This window comes from Hemiscyllium ocellatum, chromosome 22, assembly GCF_020745735.1.
Source record: "Hemiscyllium ocellatum isolate sHemOce1 chromosome 22, sHemOce1.pat.X.cur, whole genome shotgun sequence".
Lineage (NCBI taxonomy): Eukaryota > Metazoa > Chordata > Chondrichthyes > Orectolobiformes > Hemiscylliidae > Hemiscyllium > Hemiscyllium ocellatum.
The window spans coordinates 23349906-23372661 of NC_083422.1; the positions used below are offsets into that span (position 1 = coordinate 23349906).

At 41.3% G+C, this 22756-nt stretch overlaps 1 protein-coding gene across 2 annotated transcripts in view; it reads right to left on the reverse strand.

Moving 5' to 3' along the window:
• LOC132826461 (inositol polyphosphate-5-phosphatase A) overlaps positions 1–22756 on the reverse strand; it is a 518580-nt gene that overhangs the window by 138002 nt on the left and 357822 nt on the right. For both annotated transcript variants that reach the window (XM_060842396.1, XM_060842397.1), the window contains exons 7-8: positions 20466–20518; positions 13328–13447 (exon numbers count right to left, since the gene is read on the reverse strand). In XM_060842396.1, the coding sequence (XP_060698379.1) occupies positions 13328–13447; positions 20466–20518 (173 nt within the window). The remainder of the gene's footprint in view (positions 1–13327; positions 13448–20465; positions 20519–22756) is intronic.

Genomic DNA, 22756 nt, shown 5'->3' on the forward strand with positions numbered 1-22756 from the left:
GGAAGTTTCAATAGTTGGCACATTGAAGTCAGCAAGTATCCTGTGCTGCTCTGTTATTAGAAGTATGATGCAGAATGAAACAAGTGCAGAGCAAATATACAGGTGAATCAGAAATCTCAAGGTCATAATCTCTGCTTCAATGGTACCAGTAGTCAAGCATTTTAAATAATTTTAAAGTAAAAGGCTCAGCTGAGCCAATGTTCAGGAACTCAACAGCAAGAAATAGAATATTTTAGGTTCCCATGTTGTCCTGGCATTAAATTGCTGTAATAGCTCCTACAGAGATCTGCTTAAATTACCTCTTCTAAAACTATTTATACATACACCACTAGCGAGAAGCACTTTGGTGTTAAAACAGTGTTTTACACAAGTTGAAAGGATTGAGAGAAGACAATCACTCCTTTCTGAATAGGGTTAAAGCTGCCTTAGTTCATGCAGATAAGTAATTCAAAAGCCCAGCTTGAAACTTCTCTTGTGTGATTATCTGACATCACATAGCTACAGTAGCTTGGCTGGAAATGTAGATCTACACAGCTTTTAAGAGAGATTAAAACTGAAAAAGAGGTTTACACCATAGATGCTCTCACTTTCTCTTTCCTACTGTCGGCAGGAGTAATAACAAACAATGGCCAAAGATGGTTCCCAAAACCTCTGAATGGCTACACTGTTGGTGGCAGCATTCATTCAAACTGAGCCCAGTGTATTGTCCCCTCTATCAGTGGATCAGAATAGAGTTTGCTGGTGGCTGCCAAAAGGTTAGCTGCACTGATGAAAGGAGTTTCCCATTATTCACTGCTCTACAGAGCTTTCCTATTATGTCTCCCTGCCACCGTTCATGATGGAGGTCCGGATCCGCGGCTGGATGATCAGTCAGAATAATTGATTTGTGCAAATGAAGCCCACAATAGTCGTGCAACATAAAATCTACTTTCTCCAAAGACAAATGATTTTGGCAGATCTGGTGCTGTCACATTCTAATGATATACATTATAAAACTTCTGACCCAAAAGTGAAAAATACTACAAACCTCCGAGTACATTGTGGGAGGTCCTAAATGGGGAGCCATTTGTTAAAAGGAGACAGCACCATCGTCTAAACTACGAAGAGTTCTTTAGCCTGTCAATTAATCTTTTGCGATTCTTTCACAATTTTGGTCAGACACTTGGGAATGCTTCCAAAAATAGTTTTGATATGGATACTACTTTAAGAAGTATGAGAGGATTGTTCCTCTGACTCAATTATTACTTGATTACTGGAGAATTCTGTATAATTTACACCACAGTTTTTGCAGTAGAATTGACATTAATGCAATACAGTCGATTGCACAGCACCAAGTGCAAACCTTATGATTTCAGAATTTTTCATTAGTGAAGTGATGATCCCTCAGCACAGCACGTCAACTGTAGATAGAATACGACACTATTAAAATGGAAAATAAAGTTTAAAAACGACTGAAGACTTTTAAACATGGTATAATTGTCTTTGGTTGCAAATGGCTGATTATCCGGTTAGTTCATTCTTATCATTAAATATTTTAAAGTCAGAAGCAAGACAAATTTGCAACCTCATGTTCAATTGCACTCGGATGGATCTCTGTTGCTCCCAATGTAGGCACTCTGTATATGCAACATTGCGTCCTGTGTAACATTTTTAAAACTACTCCAGTTATTGCAACAGTGTATTTACTGGAGTAAAGTTTTCTATTTCCTGTTTCATAAATAACATCTTAATAAATATAAAAAAAGTGCATTTAACCACATCTAATTTTTTTAACTATTTAATCATTACTATTCATTAGACCATTTGAAAAAAAAATTAATTTTCTCTATTTGACAGGTACAGAACAATCAAGCAAATAAATTGGAGTGGTTTCATTTCTGTTCTTGCCAATTGTTAATCTTAATACTGCTATATTGACGTGTAAATGCTAATTAAAATTCTATATGACCAATTGGATCCAGTGATAGTGATACTTTGGTAGTGGAGGCTCTCTAGGGTAAGTAGGCAAAAGTGAGGGCTGCGGATGCTGGAAGCCAGAGTTTAGATCAGAGTGATGCTGGAAAAGCACAGCATGTCAGGCAGCATCCAAGGAGCAGGATAATCGACTTTTCGGGCAAAAGCCCTTCATCAGGAACGTAGGGTAAGTAATCAATCTTGCATGGTGTGCAAGGAAACTTTAATCCTCTGCTACCTCAGGTATCTGTCCCGTCCTGGAGACAATTCACTTAGTGACTTGACGATTGCTTTTCCGTGTGTTCTGGGTGGACTATCTCTGGCTATTCTTGTGGTGAAAGGTTAGATTTTCCCTTTCCCTCAGTTATGGCCATGTTGAGAAAGCCACAGATTTAAAAAAACATCAGAGTCAAATGCCCCAGTTAGAAATTTATGCCAGTGAATTGTTTTGTGGCCAACCTTGACTCATCCTGTTTCCAATGAAAATCCACTCAATTAATCTTTAAAGTAATTTCTGCCATCGCTAATTTGGTTACATTTCTTCCCTCTGAGTCATACAATTCCAGCTTCAAGGTCATTCCAGGACTTAAGCACAAAATCAAGGCTGATGCTGTAGTGACTATTGAGTGAGTGCTGCACTGTTAGAATCACTGTCTTTACTGAGGAAATCTTCAAGCTGATGCCATGTCAGTGTTCTCAGCTGGGCGTAAAAGATTACATGACATCATTCTGAAGAAAAGCAGGCGAACTATCTCTGACGCTCTGGCCTATGTTTATCTCTCAATCAACATCACGAGAATAATCACAGCAAACTTTATATTAACAGGCACCAAGGGGCCTGGAATGTTCTGGTTGATCAAATATTTGGGATAATCAACATGTCCATATAATCAATGTAAAAATACACACTAATAGAAATGTAATGTCGGGGGTTACACCACTGTTAAACTTTATTTACAGCATAAATCACTTAACCAATAATGTAACTTTGCCTCAAATAAAACGTGATGGCAGATAGCCTTCTTACTCACCTTCAGCTGGCTACTCTAACGTCACAGTGATATTTCATAGTCATAAAATTATGCAGCATGGAAAGAGACCCTTTGGTCCAACTTGTCTGCACAGATCAGATATGCTAAACTAATTTAGTCCCATTTGTTAGCATTTGGCCCATATCCCTGTAAATCCTTCTGATTTATGCACCCATCCAGATGATTTTAAATGTTTCATTTGCACCCAGCTCCACCACCTCCTCTTGCAGCTTGTTCCATACACAAACCACCCTCTGAGTGAAAGAAATTGCCCTTCAGGTCCCCTTTAAATCTTTCCCCTCTCTATGCCTTCTGGATGTGGACTCCCCTACCCTGGGTAAAAAGACCTTGGTTATTAGAAGAGAAACTGATTTGAAATTGAATCAACTGTGGTTATTTTGTTTGGCCATTCAATTGAACAGCAAGTATATGTACAGGGTAAGTACACAAAAAAACCATAATAATTGCACAGAATAATGCAGTGAACTTTTCAGTACCTGAGGTGTATAATTTTTGCAGGTTTATCAAGGATGCCAGATCATCAATTTGCTGCCACATTTACTACATTACAAAAGTGACGATACTCCAGGAGTTGTTCTTTAGTGCCTTGAGATATCCGATCACTGTGAGATGTGGTGGATTAATGCAAATTTTGTTTTGACATAGGGTCATAGAGATGTACAGTGTTAAACAGACCCTTCAGTCCAACCTGTCCATGCTGACCAGATATCCCAACCCAATCTAGTCCCACTTGCCAGCACCCGGCCCATATCCTTCCAAACCCTTCCTATTCATATACCCATCCAAATGCCTTTTAAATGTTGCAATTGTACCAGACATGCTTGCACGAAGTATAATTTATCAACAAAGGCAGCAAAAAGTCCCAAAACAATAAAAGTACAAACCAAATTGAGTGTTTATATTATTCACCAGAATGTTATCACAAGCTTTCAGATCAACTTAAATCCATAAACCAGTGAGATTGCTACCATTTATACATCACGTCATTTGATCTGTGTTGGGATTATGTAATTTGTGGTTGCAACAGTGCCATGCATTTGAGTCCTGCTTGTCAATGCTGACTGTATGCTCCAAGAGAAATACTGGATTAGAGCTGGGCCACAGCATTTCAGGCTACTCAGATCAGATGTACATCAGATTTTTTGCAATTTAATTTGAGGCTAGTAGCAATCATAAGATGCAAATGAGATATTAATAAAGAATCCTCCTGACAGCAGCTATGTTCACTGTATTGACAACCCTGAATATCCAACACCTACCTCTGAACAAATGTTAGATAAAAATGGATAGAATTACATTGGTGAACAGATTTTATGCTATTCATATAATTATCATACACATTGTAATTGCACCTGCCTTCCACTGTATAATTTTAATGAAGAAGATAATAGTGCAATGGAAAACCGTTGTAGAAAATTAATGGTTATGAACTTATTAATATAAACAAAACAAATGCTTTTATTTCACCTAAGTCAACAACAGTTATCTCACACCTATATCAAGATAATACAAAAAGCAGGATGTTGTTTTAAAATAACTACATCTGCTGCTTGTAGGCACAGAAGCAGTATATTTTGAAAAAAAAATTAACAGGTGGATATAAGTATTAATACAGTGAAGCATATATTTGGTTTGGTCCTAGGATACTAAAAGAAACAACTAGTGGAAGCATAGGTAGTAATCTTTGAAAAATCTTCAGATTCTGGAGAAGTCCCAGATGATTAGAAAACTGCCAATGTAACACCTTATTCAAAAATGGATGGAGGCAAAAACAGGCAACTATAGGCCAGTTGGCTTAATATCTGTCATTGTGAAAACGTTAGAGTCTATTATAAAGAATGCAATGTCAGAATCTTTAGGAATGCATAATATGGTCAAACAGAGTCAACATGGCTTCATGAAGGGGAAATTATATCTGATAAATTTATTAGAACTTTATTTGAATAAGATATCAAGCAGAATAGAAAAATGAGAATCAGTAAATGTTACATATTTGGATTTCCAAAAGGCATTTCATAAGATACCACACATAAGGCTAGCTAATAAGAGCCCATAGTATCAGTGCTAGTATTTTAGCACGGCTGCAAGATTGGCTAACTGATAGAAGACACATAGTTGGGATAAAGGGGGCATTTTTAGAATGGCAACTTGTAACTAGTGGAGATCAGTGTTTGGGAAAAAAATATTTATTAAATATATCAACACGTTGGATAGGAAGGTACGATAGCTAAGTCTGTGAATAACACAAAAATAAATAGGGAGGCAATGGTATATTAATTCAAAAGGCTTATACAGGGTACAGAGAAGATATAGACAAGTGAGCAAATACTGAAATATAATGTAAGAAAATGTGAAGTTATGCACTTTGGCAGGAAGACTAGAGAAGTAGAATATTATTTAAATGCAGATAGCCGCAGCCACAGGGCTTGAGGGTCCTTGTGCATGAATCATGATCATGTCTGTACCTAGCTTCTACTTTAATGCATCAATACAAGTAACTTTGACTATTCCTTCTGGTAACAAATTCCACATTCTAACCACTCTCTGGGTAAAGAGCTTTCTTCTTACTAATGATTTGGCAGCAGTCCTGAAATAAAACCTATTTCCACCTCTGATGCCACCCATGCTCAATGCCTCGCATCTCACAGTTTCTGAGTGTGGCATTAAAGGGAGTATTTCTTGTTGTTCATAAAGTGAATGGAAGCCTTTCTTAGTAATAATACTTTGAGATGAGACAACGAGGCATAAACACAACAGTAGTGGCAATCAACAAACTGGTCCATTTGGTTTGAATGCATTTCTTCGAGTTTTACAGCTTTCAAAACTGCGTACATTTGCTTTGTACTAAAACCCAACACTTAAATCTAATTCAATTCAAAATCCTTCTCGCGAACAATAAAATGATCAAGAATCCTGAAACATGACAAATCATATGTTTAACTATTCATCAAGTCAGAAAGTATTGATTTCCAGCTCTAACAGCCCAGCCTCAACAAGTCCATGGGGAGAGAGTTCCAGATTTTCACAACCCTCTCTATGAAAGAGATGTTTTCGGCCTTTACCTCTTTATGGCCTAGCTCTAATTCTAAGACTATTACCCTGATTCCCTCATTTTGTGCTCTGTTACCAATTCGATTCCTCCCCAACTAAACAAGAATGTTTGAATCATCAGCGCAGCATGCACTTTTTTTATAGCAGCTTACATACCTGGAAAATGCTATACTGACAGATTTGGCACCTTGGGAGGTAGAGGAATTTGACCCCTGAATACAGGAAAGTTTTGATTCAAAGGAGGGAAAAATGGAGAATGGTCATGGGTAGACAGAAACAGTCCTGCTCCTCTTGGCCCACAAACATTACTGTAAAGGCACTCACTTCTTCCTAAAAACATCTCTGCAGAAATATTCTGTCAGGTTTTCTCAGGGCTGGGAAACCAAGCAGGCCCAGTTTGGGCCTGCTGACTAAGTCAGCTTTAAGGCACAGGCCTCATAAAATATGCATTAAAAATGTTAACTCTATTCTGATTCTATCAAACTGAGAACTACTTGTGTAAAATTCAGGTTAGGGTCAGAATTGAGAAGTTCCAGAACAGAAAGAAAATTGGTTGTGAATAGATTTAAATGATAATTATTCAATTACACCATAAACATTTGTACTTCAGTACATATGCATAGGTGGCATTAGTTTGAGCTCAACATTGCACATGATTTGATATGCTTTATCAGCAGTTCAAACAGTGCTACTAGTTGAGAGTCTATTTCATATAAATGGAGACAATGCTTACCCATGCTGTTCAATAACTCTATAATCATTATAACTTGTAGAAAAGTTTCACTCAAGTTGTTTGGGGAAATCTCAATCCATATGATCATGAAATGGAAACACTAACAGAAACTGCTGGAAAAAAAAACTCAGCAGATCTGGCTGCATCTGTGGAGAGAAATCAGAGTTAACATTTCAAGCCCAGTGACCCTTCCTCAGAACACTGACATGAAATGGATTGTTTTGGAGTTGATGGTGGGACCAAGAAGGACAGGACAAAAGAAAGACTTGCATTTATATGGTGCAGTTTGTGACAACCAAATGTCTCAAAAGTAGCGAATGAGGATAAATCATTTGAGTATAGTAATGAGCAACGAGTCAATGTTGTTCAAGTGGAAATAACATGGAAGGAGGTAATCTCCCTTAATACTGCACAAAAGAGAAACAAATGATAAATTTAGGATGCACAGACTATATTGAAACAACAGGAATCCTACAAGTATTTGTATTGCGTTAGTGTATCTAACATTGTTCCCTAATATTTATGGGATGACATTGAAGAAAATGAGGGAGAGTGAAAGCTGTCCAGGAACATGGAAAGGCCAAATTTAACAGCAAGGCCACATCATCATATCTCAATTTCAATTTTCACCCAGCAGCTGGTTGACAGTCTGGGGCATGGGGCTGTGCTAAGCCTGGGAGGGGGAAAGTGATAGAGAGGTCACAATCAGCAGAAAGAAGGCTGATGATGATGTCCAGGAAGCACACATGGTCCTCCTGGACCTACCAGAATTGCGAGAAATGAAACTTAGCTTCTGGAAGGGGCAGCTTTCATCTCAATTTTGCCACTGAATGTTGGAAAAAACTCTCTAGGACAGTTAAAGTTTTATGCTGGGCTCCCAGTCGTTTAGTGGGAGACAGTTTTAATTGCATTACTGAGGTGCACTGCATACCCAAAACGGAACTCACACACTTTGCTCCTTGCAGCCACAAGAAACAGTGAGCAGTGCAGGCACTGGGGTGAGGTTGCATCATATATTTTCTGGGAATTAGCATGCCCTCCCACAGTGTTAGGTTTAAGATCAAAGACTGCAATGCTATGTGAAAAAAATATGATTTATAAAAATTCTGAAGCAAATGCAAGCTACTCACAGAAGAAATTTGACAGACTCTGAAAACCCAAACATTTCACGTTGTACAAAGCAGCAATAACATGGTCAACAATACTTCATTCAGTAAAAGCAAACAACAAATTCTCAACATCTTGGACATGGGGACACAAAGATAGAACTTTCCTTGCTTTAATAGAAGCATTGGATTAGAAAGCAGCTAAATGTCTCATTCTCAGGCTGGAAGCCCAACAGAACTGGGATGACCAGCATGCCCTGAGCGGAGCAGGCCAGCTAGTGGGCTGGAGGCCTGATTGGAGTCAGGACGGCCAATGGGCTGAAGGCCCAAAGGGAGTGGGGATGGCCAGTGGGCTGGAGGCCTAAATGGAGTGGGGACAGCCAATGGGCTGGAGGCCCAAAGGGAGTGGGGACGGCCAGTGGGCTGGAGGCCCAAAAGGAGTGGGGACAGCCAGTGGGTTGGAGGCCCAAAGGGAGTGGGGACAGTCAGTGGGCTAGAGGCCTGAATGGAGTGGGGACGGCCAGTGGGTTGGAGGCCCAAAGGGAGTGGGGACAGTCAGTGGGCTAGAGGCCTGAATGGAGTGGGGACGGCCAGTGGGTTGGAGGCCCAAAGGGAGTGGGGACGGCCAGTGGGTTGGAGGCCCAAAGGGAGTGGGGACGGCCAGTGGGTTGGAGGCCCAAAGGGAGTGGGGACGGCCAGTGGGCTGTTGGCCCAAAGGGAGTGGGGACGGCCAGTCGGTTGGAGGCCCAAAGGGAGTGGGGACGGCCAGTGGGCTAGAGGCCTGAATGGAGTGGGGACGGCCAGTGGGCTGTAGGCCCAAAGGGAGTGGGGACGGCCAGTAGGCTAGAGGCCTGAATGGAGTGGGATGGCCAGCGGGTTGGAGGCCCAAAGGGAGTGGGGACGGCCAGTGGGCTGGAGGCCTGAACAGAGTGGGGACAACCAGTGGGCTGGAGGCCCGAATGGAGTGGGATGGCCTGTGGGCTGGAGGCCTGAGTGAAGTCAGGACAGCCAATGTGCCCTGAGTGGGGAGAGTTGTTCGACTGGCGACCACTGCAGGCAGTCAGTGGCTTGAGAGCCTGGTCAGATCATGTGTGGAAGACCCTTGCATAGATCTACTGCAGGCCCTTTTTAGAAAGGCTGTAATGTTTATCTTTTTAACTTTGGTTCTTATTTTTCTAACTTACACTATGAATAACTACAAGGAAATGGAACTTTTTTTCCTTTATCTCTCTGTTTTGTATCTAAGATTTGTACTTGGGTATCTAAGATGGCGTCATGTGGGGCAACATTGTAAACCTTTCACTGGACTCCTGTACTTGAGTACAGTGACAGTAAAAAATGAGGTCTGCAGATGCTGGAGATCACAGCTGAAAATGTGTTGCTGGTCAAAGCATAGCAGGCCAGGCCAGGCAGCATCTCAGGAATAGGGAATTCGACGTTTCGAGCATAAGCCCTTCATCAGGAAACCTAATTCTTCTAAGAATTTCACTAGTACTAACAAATATCTAGTTTAGGCATTCAATGTTTATCAAATCATTTTCTGAGGTAATCTGAAAAATCCAAAACACAATGGATAGGATGTATATGAGAGAGGGAATAATTCGTTCAGAAAATATGTGGCAAAAATTAAGCTGATCTTAACAGGACCATCTAAAGGCTCTGCAAAGCAGACTTTTAGTAGGTTGTAGGCAAAAGTGAGGAGTGCAGATTCTGGAAACCAGGGTGTAGATCAGAGTGGTGCTGGAAACGCATAGCAGGTCAGGCAGCATTCGAGGAGCAGGAAAATTGATGTTTTGGGCAAAAGCTCTGCATCAGGAATAGAGGCAGGAAGCCTCCAGGGTGGAGAGATAAATGGGGCTGGGGTGGGGCTGGGCAGAAGGTAGCAAAGAGTACAATAGGTGAATGGGGGTGGGGGTGGAGGTGATAAGTCAGAGGAGATGGTGGAGTGGATGGGTGGGAAGGGAGATTGGCAGGTAGGACAGGTCATGAGGACAGTGCTGAGCTGGAAGGTCAGAACTGAGGTAAGGTGGGGGAGGGGAAATGAGGAAACTGGTGAAGTCCACATTGATGCACTGGGGTTGAAGTGTTCCGAGGCAGAGAAAAGCTAGTCCTGTTGGATGTGAGATTGCTCCTTTTCAAAACTGAGCCTTTTAAAGTTACACTTAGCAAAGAAATAGCTGCAGCCAAGCATCAAGGCTTTAAGGCAGCTGATGTCATCCATTTTAATACAGTTCATTACTCACATTTACTTAATGCTCGTAGTTATTCTGCTGTTAAAATTGAAGCTGCCCCAAAAGAATTCAGGTTTTTACTGGTACATTCTCATATTTAGAAGGGATTCAGCATCATTGTTTGCCGGACACAAAGTGAAGATTACCAGAGTACCTGGAATTATTGCGATTGAAAAGTACTCAAGTTATACTCATTGAGAAGGCTCTGCTTACTGCCACTACAATTACAGGGGAACAGTCATCACTCAGGCAGGTCACATTCCTATAGCGGCACTGCCAGAGATGCACCGGGTAACTTCCTGCAAAGACTAAGACCATCCTTACCATTACAGCAGAAACAATAAAATGTGAGCTTTTTCCAGTGTTTCTCCATTACACACTTGTAACTGTTGTGTGATCTTATTGTGCCAGCCTAACACTTTGGCTCAGGATCACATGGCAAATTGAAACAGAGCCAAATGGTGGGATCAGATGGAGAACCAGTGGGGCAGTGGAGTACTGAGAGAGTTAGAGCACAGAGCAGTGTGCCAGTGAGATAACAACAGTGCAACAGGCCACAGGACAGTGCTTGAGTGAGACAGGGCGGGGCAGACAGAGAGAGAGAGAGAGAGAGAGAGTGGGGCAGACAGAGAGAGAGAGAGACAGAGAGTGGGGCAGACAGAGAGAGAGAGAGAGAGAGAGTGGGGCAGACAGAGAGAGAGAGACAGAGAGTGGGGTAGACAGAGAGAGAGAGAGAGAGAGACAAAGAGCAGGGCAGACAGAGAGAGAGTGAGAGACAAAGAGTGGGGCAGATAGAGAGAGAGAGAGAGAGGGAGAGAGAGAGAGAGAGAGAGGGGGGCAGACAGAGAGAGAGAGTGGCAGACAGAGAGAGCAACAGAGAGAGACCAAAAGAGTGAGAGAGGTAGAGTGGGGAGGGCAGAGAGACAGTGGGGCAAGTACAATAGTGAACAAGAAAATACAGCAATGGAGGGACAACTGAGCAATGGAGGAGGCTGAGCCGGTGGGGCTGTGGTGCAACAGAGCAATCAGGCAGCAAAGCAGCTCTGTAGGAAGCCAGTGGGGAAGCAAAGTGGCAGAGGAATATTACAATGGAGAAGCAAGGCACTGCAGCAGCAGAGAAGCAGGGCAAGGGGGAATTGTGCAGCAGGCCAGATGAGTAGTGGAGCAACAGAATGATGAGCTGGTGAAGCAGTGTACTGGCTGGGCAGCAGAGCAGCAAGTACAACAGTGCATCAGAGGCACGTGTCTGGTGCCACTTCAGCAGAGATGGTGTTGACTTCTTGTGCCAGGCTGACATCAATGGTATCCACACCACTGGCCCCTGCAATGTACCCTGCATTGATGCTATCAGGGCATACTGGAACTTCACAAAGAAATCTTGACAACAAAGCTTTTAAGACCATAGCTGGAAGTTCCAATTATTGAAGAGCATGAAACAAGCAATGGCTTGATCTATTGTACACTCAGTTTGATTGTTATGCGCACTAACACTGTAAGTAACCTAATCTAATCTAATCTAATAAATGTGCAGGGTGTATGACAGGCAGTCAATCCAATACAAGTCTGAAGATGAAGAAGTAACGAAGAGGACTGATGAAGGCAGAGCGGTGGACGTGATCTATATGGACTTCAGTAAGGCGTTCAACAAGGTTCCCTATGGGAGACTGGTTAGCAAGGTTAGACCACATGAAATACAGGGAGAACTAGGCATTTGGTTACTGAACTGGCTCGAAGGTAGAAGACAGAGGGTGGTGGTGGACGGTTGTTGGTCAGACTGGAGGCCTGTGACCAGTGGAGCGCCACAAGGATTGGTGATGGACCCACAGGCTTTTTGTCATTTAGATAAATGATTTGGATGTGAACATAAGAGTTACAGTTAGAAAGTTTGCAGGTGACCCCAAAATTAGAAGTGTAGTGAACAGTGAAGAAGGTTACCTCAGAATGAAATGAGATCTTGATCAGATGGGCCAATGGGCCGAGTAGTGGCAGATGGAGTTCAATTTACATAAATGTGAGGTGCTGCATTTTGGAAAGGCAAATCAGGGCAGGAATTATTTACTTAATGGCAAGGTCCTGGAGAGTGTTGCCAAACAAAGAGACTTCAGTGTGCAGGTTCATAGCTCCTTGAAAGTAGACTCGCGGGTAGATAGGATAGTGAAGAAGGCATTTGGTATGCTTTCCTTTATTGGTCAGAGCATTGAGTCTAGGAGTTAGGAGGTCATGTTGTGGCTGTAAGGGGCATTGTTTAGGCCACTTTTGGAATATTGTGTGCAATTTTGGTCTCCCTCCTATTGGAAAGATGTTGTGAAACTCAAAAGGGTTCAGAAAAGATTTACAAGGATGTTGCCAAGGTTGGAGGTTTTGAGCTATAGGGAGAGGCTGAATAGGTTGGGGCTGTTTCCCTAGAGCGTCGGAGGCTGAGGGGTGATGTTAGAGTTTATAGGGTAAATAGACAAGGCCTTTTCCTCGAGGTGTGGGAGTCCAGAACTAGAGGTTTAGGGTGAGAGGGGGAAAATTTAAAAGGGACCTAAGGGGCATCTTCTTCATGCAAAGGGTAATGCATGTATGGAATTAGCTGCCAGAGGAAATGGTGGTGGCTGGTTCAATTACAACATTTAAAAGACATCTAGATGGATACATGAATAAGATGAGTTTAGAGGGATATGGCCCAAGTGTTGGCAAATGGAACTAGATTAGTTCAGGATATCTGGTCAGCATGGATGAGTTGGACTGAAGGGTCTGTTTCCATTCTGTACATTTCTATGACTCTAAGACTGAGTTGAACTATTTGCTCCTTGTTCCCTTTCAATTATCGCTTTGCTGATTATCTTTCACTGATATGTTAAAAATCATGTCCAATTAAAGGGACATTGACTTTTTTGTTTTGGTGAGGGGAAAAGAGCATACATTATTTTCAACTCAAGACATCATACACAGATAGAGAAACGATGAATTTCAATTCAATTTTCCTCATTATATGACGTGCTTCTAATTAAATGAAGGAACACATGCCAAATACTTATCAGGAAGACAACATTTTTTAAGAGTAACTCCCAATACAGGACCTGATCCAATCAACAGTACAAACCACACAAAATAAAGACTTTTCAGAGCTGGCTATCACATCGAAGCACATAATTTTCTAAATTAAGAGGTCACTTGGTTTCAGTGTATAAAATGTAAAGTAAAAATCCTTCTTACCTATCTAGCACGTAAGTAAGAGCTTTCTGTCGGGTTCCTGAGTAGACAGATGGGCTTGTTTCCCAAGCAATTAAATTGGAAGCATCATGGAAAAGATGAATGTTCACCAAGTCAAAGGCACTGTCAAGAAAATAACCATCACAAAAGTGAATCATCAGGCGAGTGCTCTTACGATCATGACAGAATTTAGAAAAGGGTCGCACTGCACATCAAACTGCCATAATAGGAGCCTTACAAATACATTTGTATTTTGGAACATGCCCTTTGCATGTACTGGGATTAACTATTATGGTTAATAAAACAATAAAATTCTTTCAATAATGATGCTTGCTGACTTTCCTTGACAAAATTCATATTTGCTTACTAAGCATACTGCCTCTGTTGTTTTAATGGAGAATTGCTTTTAAACAATACATTGTAAGTAAACTCTGATATCTATCACCCCACAGATGGAACCTCATTATACCTGTCAGCTCACACCTTATATATTGAATGCTATTGTCATCTAATCCATGAAAAGTAAATAATGCATCCCTGTGTACATGCTCTGGGAGGGTAGCTTCACAATAAGAATGACACAATCATAAAAATGTGCCATTTTGTGCATTAGTTTATTAAGTGTTATTAAAAATCTGTAAAACTGAGCTTCATTATTTTAAGTGTTTTACAGCCAGCATTCGGAAGCACTTGGAGAGAAGGATTTATGAGATCTGAGGGAAAATTTTGATCCAAAAAAATAAGAATAGCGAAATTAAATCATTTTCACCTTGTAGACGAAATGTCATTCACTAAGAAATTGTCAAGCTGAAAGAATTACTTTCAGTCTTTCATTTAATATCTTTCTAAAGTTCACTAAGAGCACAGATGAACATTGATAGGAGCTCCAGATCTGAAAGATATTAACTGAATACCAAAGTTAAATGATAGAGGATACAAGTGATTCCCTCTTCTTACCAAGTGAAGAACCTTATGAAGAAAAATACCTAGTCACATCATACTTTTACTACATGCAAATCTCCTCAGTACTGAGATCCAATGCCAATATTTGTAGCAACACTAAAATGAGGAGTGTTTCATCCACTCAGAAAAATTGTAATATGGGATGAGGGACTGGAGAATAATCAAATTTATAAAACTAATTGATGGATTTCTCCCTATCATAAATATTCTACAAATTCAACAAATTCAACAAATTAAAATCAAATAAATGAGAATGGCAGCAGAGTTAATTCATTTCAACTGGGGTGACAGTGGATGGACTACAATCAACTTTGATTTCACTGGCATTGGTACAATGGGAAGAAGAAAATCAAGCTGATTCCAAGGCTTACTGGCTCCCCATTTGGAAAGCAGATGTAAAGTTATAACAGGCACAGTCTAAAATGGCCTACTCATGTATTTGTTACTGTGAAATATTTGCTGATGCTTACATATGAGAATTTGACATGTAGCAAGCTATTGATTATTGCTAGACCTGTGGAAATATATATGGACCAATCAACAGGGTAACATTATGAAGAAGGTAAATGTTATGTTGACCTTCAGAGCGAGTGGATTCAAAGCAGGAGCAGGAATGTCTTGCTGCATTTGGACAGTGCCTTGATGAGACCATGCTTGGAATATTGTATGCGTTTTGGTCTTCTTACCTGAGTAAGAATGTTCTTGCTATAGAGGGAGTGCAACAAAGATGGATCAGATTGATTCCTGGGATGGCAGGCTGGCATATGAAGGCAGAATCGACCGGTTAGAATTATATTCACTGGAAACGAGAAGCAGTAGTGGGGACGTGATGGCCTAGTGGTATGATCACTGGGCTATTAATCTGAGGACCTTGGTTCAAATACAGCAGGTGGTAGAATTTTTTTTAGATTAGATTACTTACAGTGTGGAAACAGGCCCTTCGGCCCAACAAGTCCACACCGACCCGCCGAAGCGCAACCACCCATACCCCTACATTTACCCCTTACCTAACACTACGGGCAATTTAGCATGGCCAATTCACCTGACCCGCACATCTTTGGACTGTGGGAGGAAACCGGAGCACCCGAAGGAAACCCACGCAGATACGGGGAGAACGTGCAAACTCCACACAGTCAGTCGCCTGAGTCGGGAATTGAACCCAGGTCTCAGGCGCTGTGAGACAGCAGTGCTAACCACTGTGCCACCGTGCTGCCCACTAATTTGAATTCAATAAAAAATTTAAATTAAGAGATTTCCATTTCATGGGGCATTGGCACCAGTTTTGGAACCGGGGTGGGGTGGGGGGCGGGATATGTATCGTTGGAACAGTTTCCACCTGAACCAATCTGGAACCAGTGTTCTAGTCAAAAGGATAAATAGGGTAGTCAGTCGGACTTAAAACTTCTGTGTCGGGAGGTAGGGAAAGCAAAAGTGATGGGAGGTATGGAGTTAAATGGAAAGACAAACAGCGGGATAGCATATATGCAGGTGGTTTTAAGCTCGAGGCAGACTAGGAATGCAGCAAAAAGGAAGGATAACTTAGGACATCTTATGATATCCAATATCTCTAATAATGATAAGAAATTCAGCATTAAGACACTTTACCTGCATGCTTGTAGTATTGTTCGTAACAAACTAGATGAATTAACGGCACAAATCATCGTGAATGATTATGATGCAGGATTGGCTGTCTGATAGAGACAGAGTTGGGATAAAATGTTCTTTTTCGGAATAGCAACTGGTGACAAGTGTAGGGTTCAGTATTGGGGCCGCAGCTGTCCACTTTACCTGTAAATGATCTAGATAAAGAGACTGGGGGCATTCTGGTGAAGGTTGGCAATGATACGAAGTTAGGTGGACAGGCAGGTAGTACTGTGGAGGTGGGGAGGTTGCAACAAGATTTAGACAGTTTAGGAGAGTGGTCCAGGAAATGGCTGATGAAATTCAACAAAAGCAAATGCGAGGTCTTGCATTTTGGAAAAAAGGATATTTGCGAAAAGGTGAGAAAATTCGTAAAGCCAAAGTACCAGGGGATCAGGAGTGCTCGTCCAGGATTCTCTAAAGGTCAATTTGCAGGTTGAGTCTGTGATTAAGAAAGTGAATGTAATGTTGTCATTTATCTCAAGAGGGTGGAATATAAAAGCAGCAACGTGCTTCTAAGACTTTATATACGTCTATTAGGCCACATTTAGAATACCATGTCCCTGGAATGGCAGGCCTAACATGCGACGAACAGCTGAGGATCCTGGGATTGTATTCATTAGAATTTAGAAGGTTGAGGAGAGATCTAATAGAAACTTACAAGATGGCTTAGAAATGGTGGACGCTGGGAATTTGTTTCCGTTAGGCAGGGAGACTAGGACCTGTGGGCATAGCCTTAGAATTAGAGAGGGTCAATTTAGAACAGAAATGAGGAGACACTTCTTCAGCCAGAGAGTGGTGGGCCTGTGGAATTCATTAACACAGAGCACAATGGAGGTGGGGATGTTAAATATCTTCAAGGCAGAGACTGATAGATTCTTGATCTCACAAGGAATTAAGGACTACGGGCAGAGTGCGGGTAAGTGGAGTTGAAATGCCCATCAGCCATGATTAAATGGCAGAGTGGACTCGATGGGCTGAATGGCTTTACTTTCACTCCTGTGTCTTATGATCTTACCTCCTCAAAACCTGTAATTTTCTAACAGTACTAGACAGAGTAAGGCAGGAAGAAAGGATGTTTCTGATGACTGAGGAGTCTAGAGAACAAGGAGTCACAGTAAATGGCCTACCTATAGGGTAGGCCATTTACGACTGAGATGAGAAGACATTTCTTCACCCAGAGAATGGTGAGCCTGTGGACTTCTTTCCCACAAAAGCAGCTGAGACCAAAATATTTAATAGTTCTTAGGGCTAAAGGGATCAAAGGGTCTGGGGAGAAAGTGGAATCAGAGTACTGAGTTAGTGATCATTTATGATCCTACTGAATGGTGGTAAAAACAAGGACTGTAGATGCTGGAAACCAGAGTCTAGATTAGAGTGGTGCTGGAAAAGCACAGCAGGTCAGGCAGCATCCGAGGAGCAGGAAAATCGATGTTTTGGGCAAAAGCCCTTCATCAGGCTTTTGCCCGAAACGTCGATTTTCCTGCTCCACGGATGCTGCCTGACCTGCTGTGCTTTTCCAGCACCACTCTACTGAATGGTGGAGCAAGCTGGCCAAATGTCTTATCCTGTTTGTATTTTCTGTGATCGTATGAAATGGTTCTTGAAAGAACCTGGGTAATTTCCCTCTCTCCGTGATTTGTTGAAATTATGTTTCACAATTATGTTCCAAAATAGAAGTTCGGAACAGGAGTAAGCCATTCATTCCTTTGAGCCTGCTACACCATTCATTATGATTATGGCTGACCATCAAACTCCATACTCTAATCCCACCCTCCCCCACACATCCCCGATCCCTTTAGCCACAAGAGCTACATCTACCTCCTTCTTGAAACCACATTACGTTGTGGCCTCAACCACTTTATGTGGTAGCGAGTTCTACAGGCTCAACACTCTCTGGGTGAAGAACGTTTTCCTTATGTTATCCTTAAACTATGACCTGGACTCCCCCACCATTCTTCCTGCACCTTACAGTAGAGTGCTGTAAGAATTTTACAGTTTTCTATGAGATTTCCCTTAAACTCCAGTGAATACAATCTTAACTGACCAATCTCTCCTCATAGATCAGTCTTGCCATACCAAGAATCCTCTTGATGAACCTTCACAGCACTCCCTCCATAGCAAGAACATCCTTCCTCAGATAAGGAGGCCAAAATGGCAAATAATGTCCAAGTCAAGCTCATCACCAAGCCTGCAAGTTATTGCCCATCCTTTGGGCAACTTGCAATGCCACGTCAGACACTTTTTATCTTCTGCCATATAACACATTTGGGAAGGTGACAAGACCTCTGCCCCAAAGGACATTAGTGAATCTGTGTGGCTGTCATAACAATATGAATGTTTTTCTTGTGCCATCTCAAAACTTGCTCAATTTATTTAATGAATTTCCAGGACTGACCACCTGGGGTTCAAGCTCAGGAATTTGAGCTTCTACTGTGGTTCTACAAATGCACACTTACTGATCTGGAATGTGTATCATGGGTTGTCTGGATGTCAGCCCTAACATTGATGGGAGATTAATGGAATTCCTGGAAGAAAAGGAATTAGGCATTCTCAGATGTATACTCCAACTGATACCCATCAATGTTACAAACAGAGACTGAGGCAGCTCCCTTGCAAGTCACAGTCATTGTCTTCAGGAAAGGAAGAGAAGAAAGAAGGAGTTCAATACCATGAAAATTGCCCATTCCTTGCAACCTTAAATAATTGGCCCTCATGTGATGGGTAATGAATCATTTGGATTGATAAGTTATTGTGAATTCAACCAGCCTTGGTCAGTTCGTCTGATGAGAAAATTGAATCAGGGTGAAATGATCAGAAATTAACTTTATAATATTCATTATCTCATAAACAGAAGTGTTCTAAGCATGAGATGGGGAGCTGATCCAGACAAGTTAGAACACTCAGAACTTTTGTTTTTTTTCATTAGTGTTGCGTAAGCTGATTTTAACTGGAGTATTGTAATTGCTTTCAATGTCTTAAGCCATGAAAGAGCAAATCAACCACACATCTTTGGATCCTGTTCTGGCTGCAGCCCCTTTGTGCCCCACACACAGATCTCAATCTCATTAATCTGTTGTTTAAGCACAAGTTCATCGAATGATCAAAACACAATGATCTGCATCTAGATCACTGTGCTTTAGCTGTTGATATTGTCCCACACAGCTACCCATTCTCATTGTCTTTTGACCGTATTTTTGAAAGGCCTGTTCCCCTATCCCTGCAGATTCAGGACATTTCTACCCTCTCCTCCCTGACCTATCACCTTCATCCCCTCCCCCACTCACCCATTGTACTCTATGCTACTTTCTCCCCACCCCCACCCTCCTCTAGCTTATCTCTCCACGCTTCAGGCTCTCTGCCTTTATTCCTGATGAAAGACTTTTGCCCGAAACGTTGATTTCGCTGCTCCTTGGATGCTACCTGAACTGCTGTGCTCTTCCAGCACCACTAATCCAGAATCTTAAATAGAGTGCCTATTATGGCTGATGTCATGGCTGAAGAGAGTCTGATATCAATGGACACCAACATTGCAGCCAGACCTGGAAATCAGTCGGAAGTGATTCGATATCACTTGAAACATATTTCAAAGTCCCCAGAGAAGAAAAATAAAAATCGCTGATATTGAAATAGATAAGGTTACTTTGTATCCTGCAACATTCTAAAACTCTTTTATTCTTAAATGGCAAGTACCAAGATACCATTTCAGGATTTGTTTCCTTTGTTGTTTATGTTACCTTACTCCAAGGGTGTAGGTCAGTCCAATGCACTGCAATTACCTGGAGCTAATTGAAACAATTACAAATGGCCTTCAGAATGTATTGCCTTTCTCAGGACCAATATATTTATATCACAAAAAGAGTAAAAACTTGCGATAGTAGCAATACACTCTACCTCAAGGGTAGTAAAAAAATCGTAAGGCTAACCATCTGCCATCAGGTAATCTCATTATCTGGGTCATTAATACTGCTTACTCTTACTATTTTTATTAGCCATGATAATTTTTTAAAATCTAAATTTATCATCTTATCTTCATATACCTCAATATCTTGGCATATCAACAAAGTGTCTGCAGTTTAACAAGCATTCCATAACTCAGAACATCCACTGTCCCTTCTGAAGCAGGAATATCACAGATGGAAACAGGGTCAAGATAGTTAGGTACAATAGTATCGTTAATTGTCCAGATCATTTCTGTGGCTTTCAGTGGAAGAGGTCTTCATGGATAGTCAGAAAAGAAGTTACGTTAAAAATTTCTAGTTTGGTATTTCCATATATTCTGTCTTATTAAAGTCCGATAAACTAAAATATAAAATGTTAGGTGAAATTGCAGCAGCATTATGTAAAATGCCAGGCTGATGGATTAACCCTTTCCACCATAAATACATTTCCAAGGACATAAGGTATGGCGAATGACAGTGAAGTGACTGAAAAGGTCTGGACATCAAATCACAACTCTACCCGGTTTGTACCTCTAATGCTATTAAATAAATTGCAAATTAATGTACAAGTTAAAATCAAAAGGACTGGAACATACCAATCAGTGACACTCCATCGTGTTCTGATGAAGCCTTTTCTGGACCACTTACACTATTAATAAAAGAAAAGGAAGATGTCAATTTTACATTGTAAGCAGGAAGAAAGTACAATCTTCACAATGTGGCAACAGAGTCTGAACATCAGACAAGAGCTTGTTTCTCTTCCTAAACAAATTCTGAACTATCAGATATTGTACACGTCATTTATAACACAAGCACAGTGGAAGACTATCAAAATGCAGCGGAAAATTACTGAACCAGAAAAGAAAAGGCATTTGATTTATTTGTTTGGCAATAATTTATCTTTGGTTATAAATCACTGTAATCACACTCAGTTCATTCCACTAGATGGAAGGAAAGTAACAGCTTGGCAAAGAAATTAATCACCCCTTGCTCACTACACTTAAGAGAAGATGCAACTGCAACATACCTCAATACAAACGTTCACACAAAACTGACAAGGAGAATGGGAGACTTATATTGTACTGTCAGAATATTGTGCATTATTCCAAAGCTCTGCAGGATCGAATTTTAGCATAACCATGAAATTCACAAGCCACTTGTCACCTGTCTTGTAGTTGTTAGCAGTTAAAGGTCAACATTCAAACTATTTATAAGTGCCATTGCTTTATTTGAGAAAAACAGAAATGGCAGATGAGAGGCCTGAAATGTGTTATCAACCAGCAGAAAGGATGAGGAGCAAATCTGTGCAGTGACGGGCATTTAGTTCCAACTGTTGGGTGGCGCGAACATTTTCCTTTTGTAAACTTTCATTTTCAGCCTACCAACTTGTTAACTTCTGGTTTCACAAATGGATCGAGACTAGACACTAATATTGTACTTAAGTGACTCTTGTGTATATGTCGCTAAAATATAGCTACCATAGTGAAACTACATCAACCTTAGTAGCTCAAAAGATTAGTCAACTGACTGACCAGTATATCACATGACGGCAATGCTTGATGTGTACTAGTATTCCTATGAACCACAGCATGAACTGTATTGCTGAGCAGTGGTGCTTGGCAAACACTGACACTTTCAACAATTGATTAAAAAGCTGCTGAACCTCCCACGCTGATGAGCTGGTGAGAATGTTAGTGCTTTATAAAGAATATGAGTGCTTTTATTTTGCTATTGCTCTCAACTCAAAAGCAATACTGTGCATGGAGCACTGTTCAGCTGTTTAGAGTACTGGTGACGAGACAGTAGCATTGCGTTGAGTATTGTTCACACATCATCTTATGTTCACTCATCTACACTGGTTCCTGATTTTAAAATTGTTCTTAAATGCTTCCTAGGCCTCTCAGCTCCCTATTTCTGTGACTGCTTCCAGGTCTACAACCCTCCCTGGGATCTGAACAGCTCTAATTCTGATCTCTCAAGCATCACTGATTTCATTTGTCTCAACATTTGAGGCTGTACTTGGGATTCCTTCCCTTAACGTCTCCATGTCTCTACCTCTTTTCCCTTCTTTAAGATGTTCTTTAAAATCACCTTTGACCAAGCTTTAAATGATCTGCTCCCATAACTCACCATGTGACTCATTATTATCTTTTCTTTAATAACAGTGAGGTGCCTTGGTATGTTTTAGTATGTTAAAGGCACTCTATATCTATGTGTTATTGTTGTACACTTCATGCTCTGCTGCTGGTCAACTTCTCAAATGTTCTTCTCGAAGCCTCCATCCTCCACTGACTAGAGTACAATGAGGGCCACGACTCACATCCTCAACCACAATAAACCCTGCCTTCTCATGTCCTCCATGCTTACTGTCATAGACTCGATTTGGAGATGCCGGTGTTGGACTGGGGTGTACAAAGTTAAAAATCACACAACACCAGATTATAGTCCAACAGGTTTAATTGGAAGCGCACTAGCTTTCGGAGCGACGCTCCTTCATCAGGTGATAGTCTGCTGAAGGAGCGTCACTCCGAAAGCTAGTGTGCTTCCAATTAAACCTGGTGGACTATAACCGGGTGTTGTGTGATTTTTAACTTTGTCATAGACTCATGCAGCACAGAGTGCCGGCTTATCTACAGCAATCCCGCCTTCCAGCACTTGGCCCATAGCCTTGAATGTTATGACATTTTAAGTCCTCATCCATGTACCTTTTAAGGATTATGAGGTCTCCTGCGTCTATTGCCCTAACAGACTATGCATTCCAGATTCCCACCACACACTGGGTGAAAACATTTTGCTCAAATCTCCTGCAAACCTCCTGCCTTTCACCTTTAAAAACTGTCTCATCATTGAACCTTCAACTAAGGGGAACACTACTACATTTTATTTC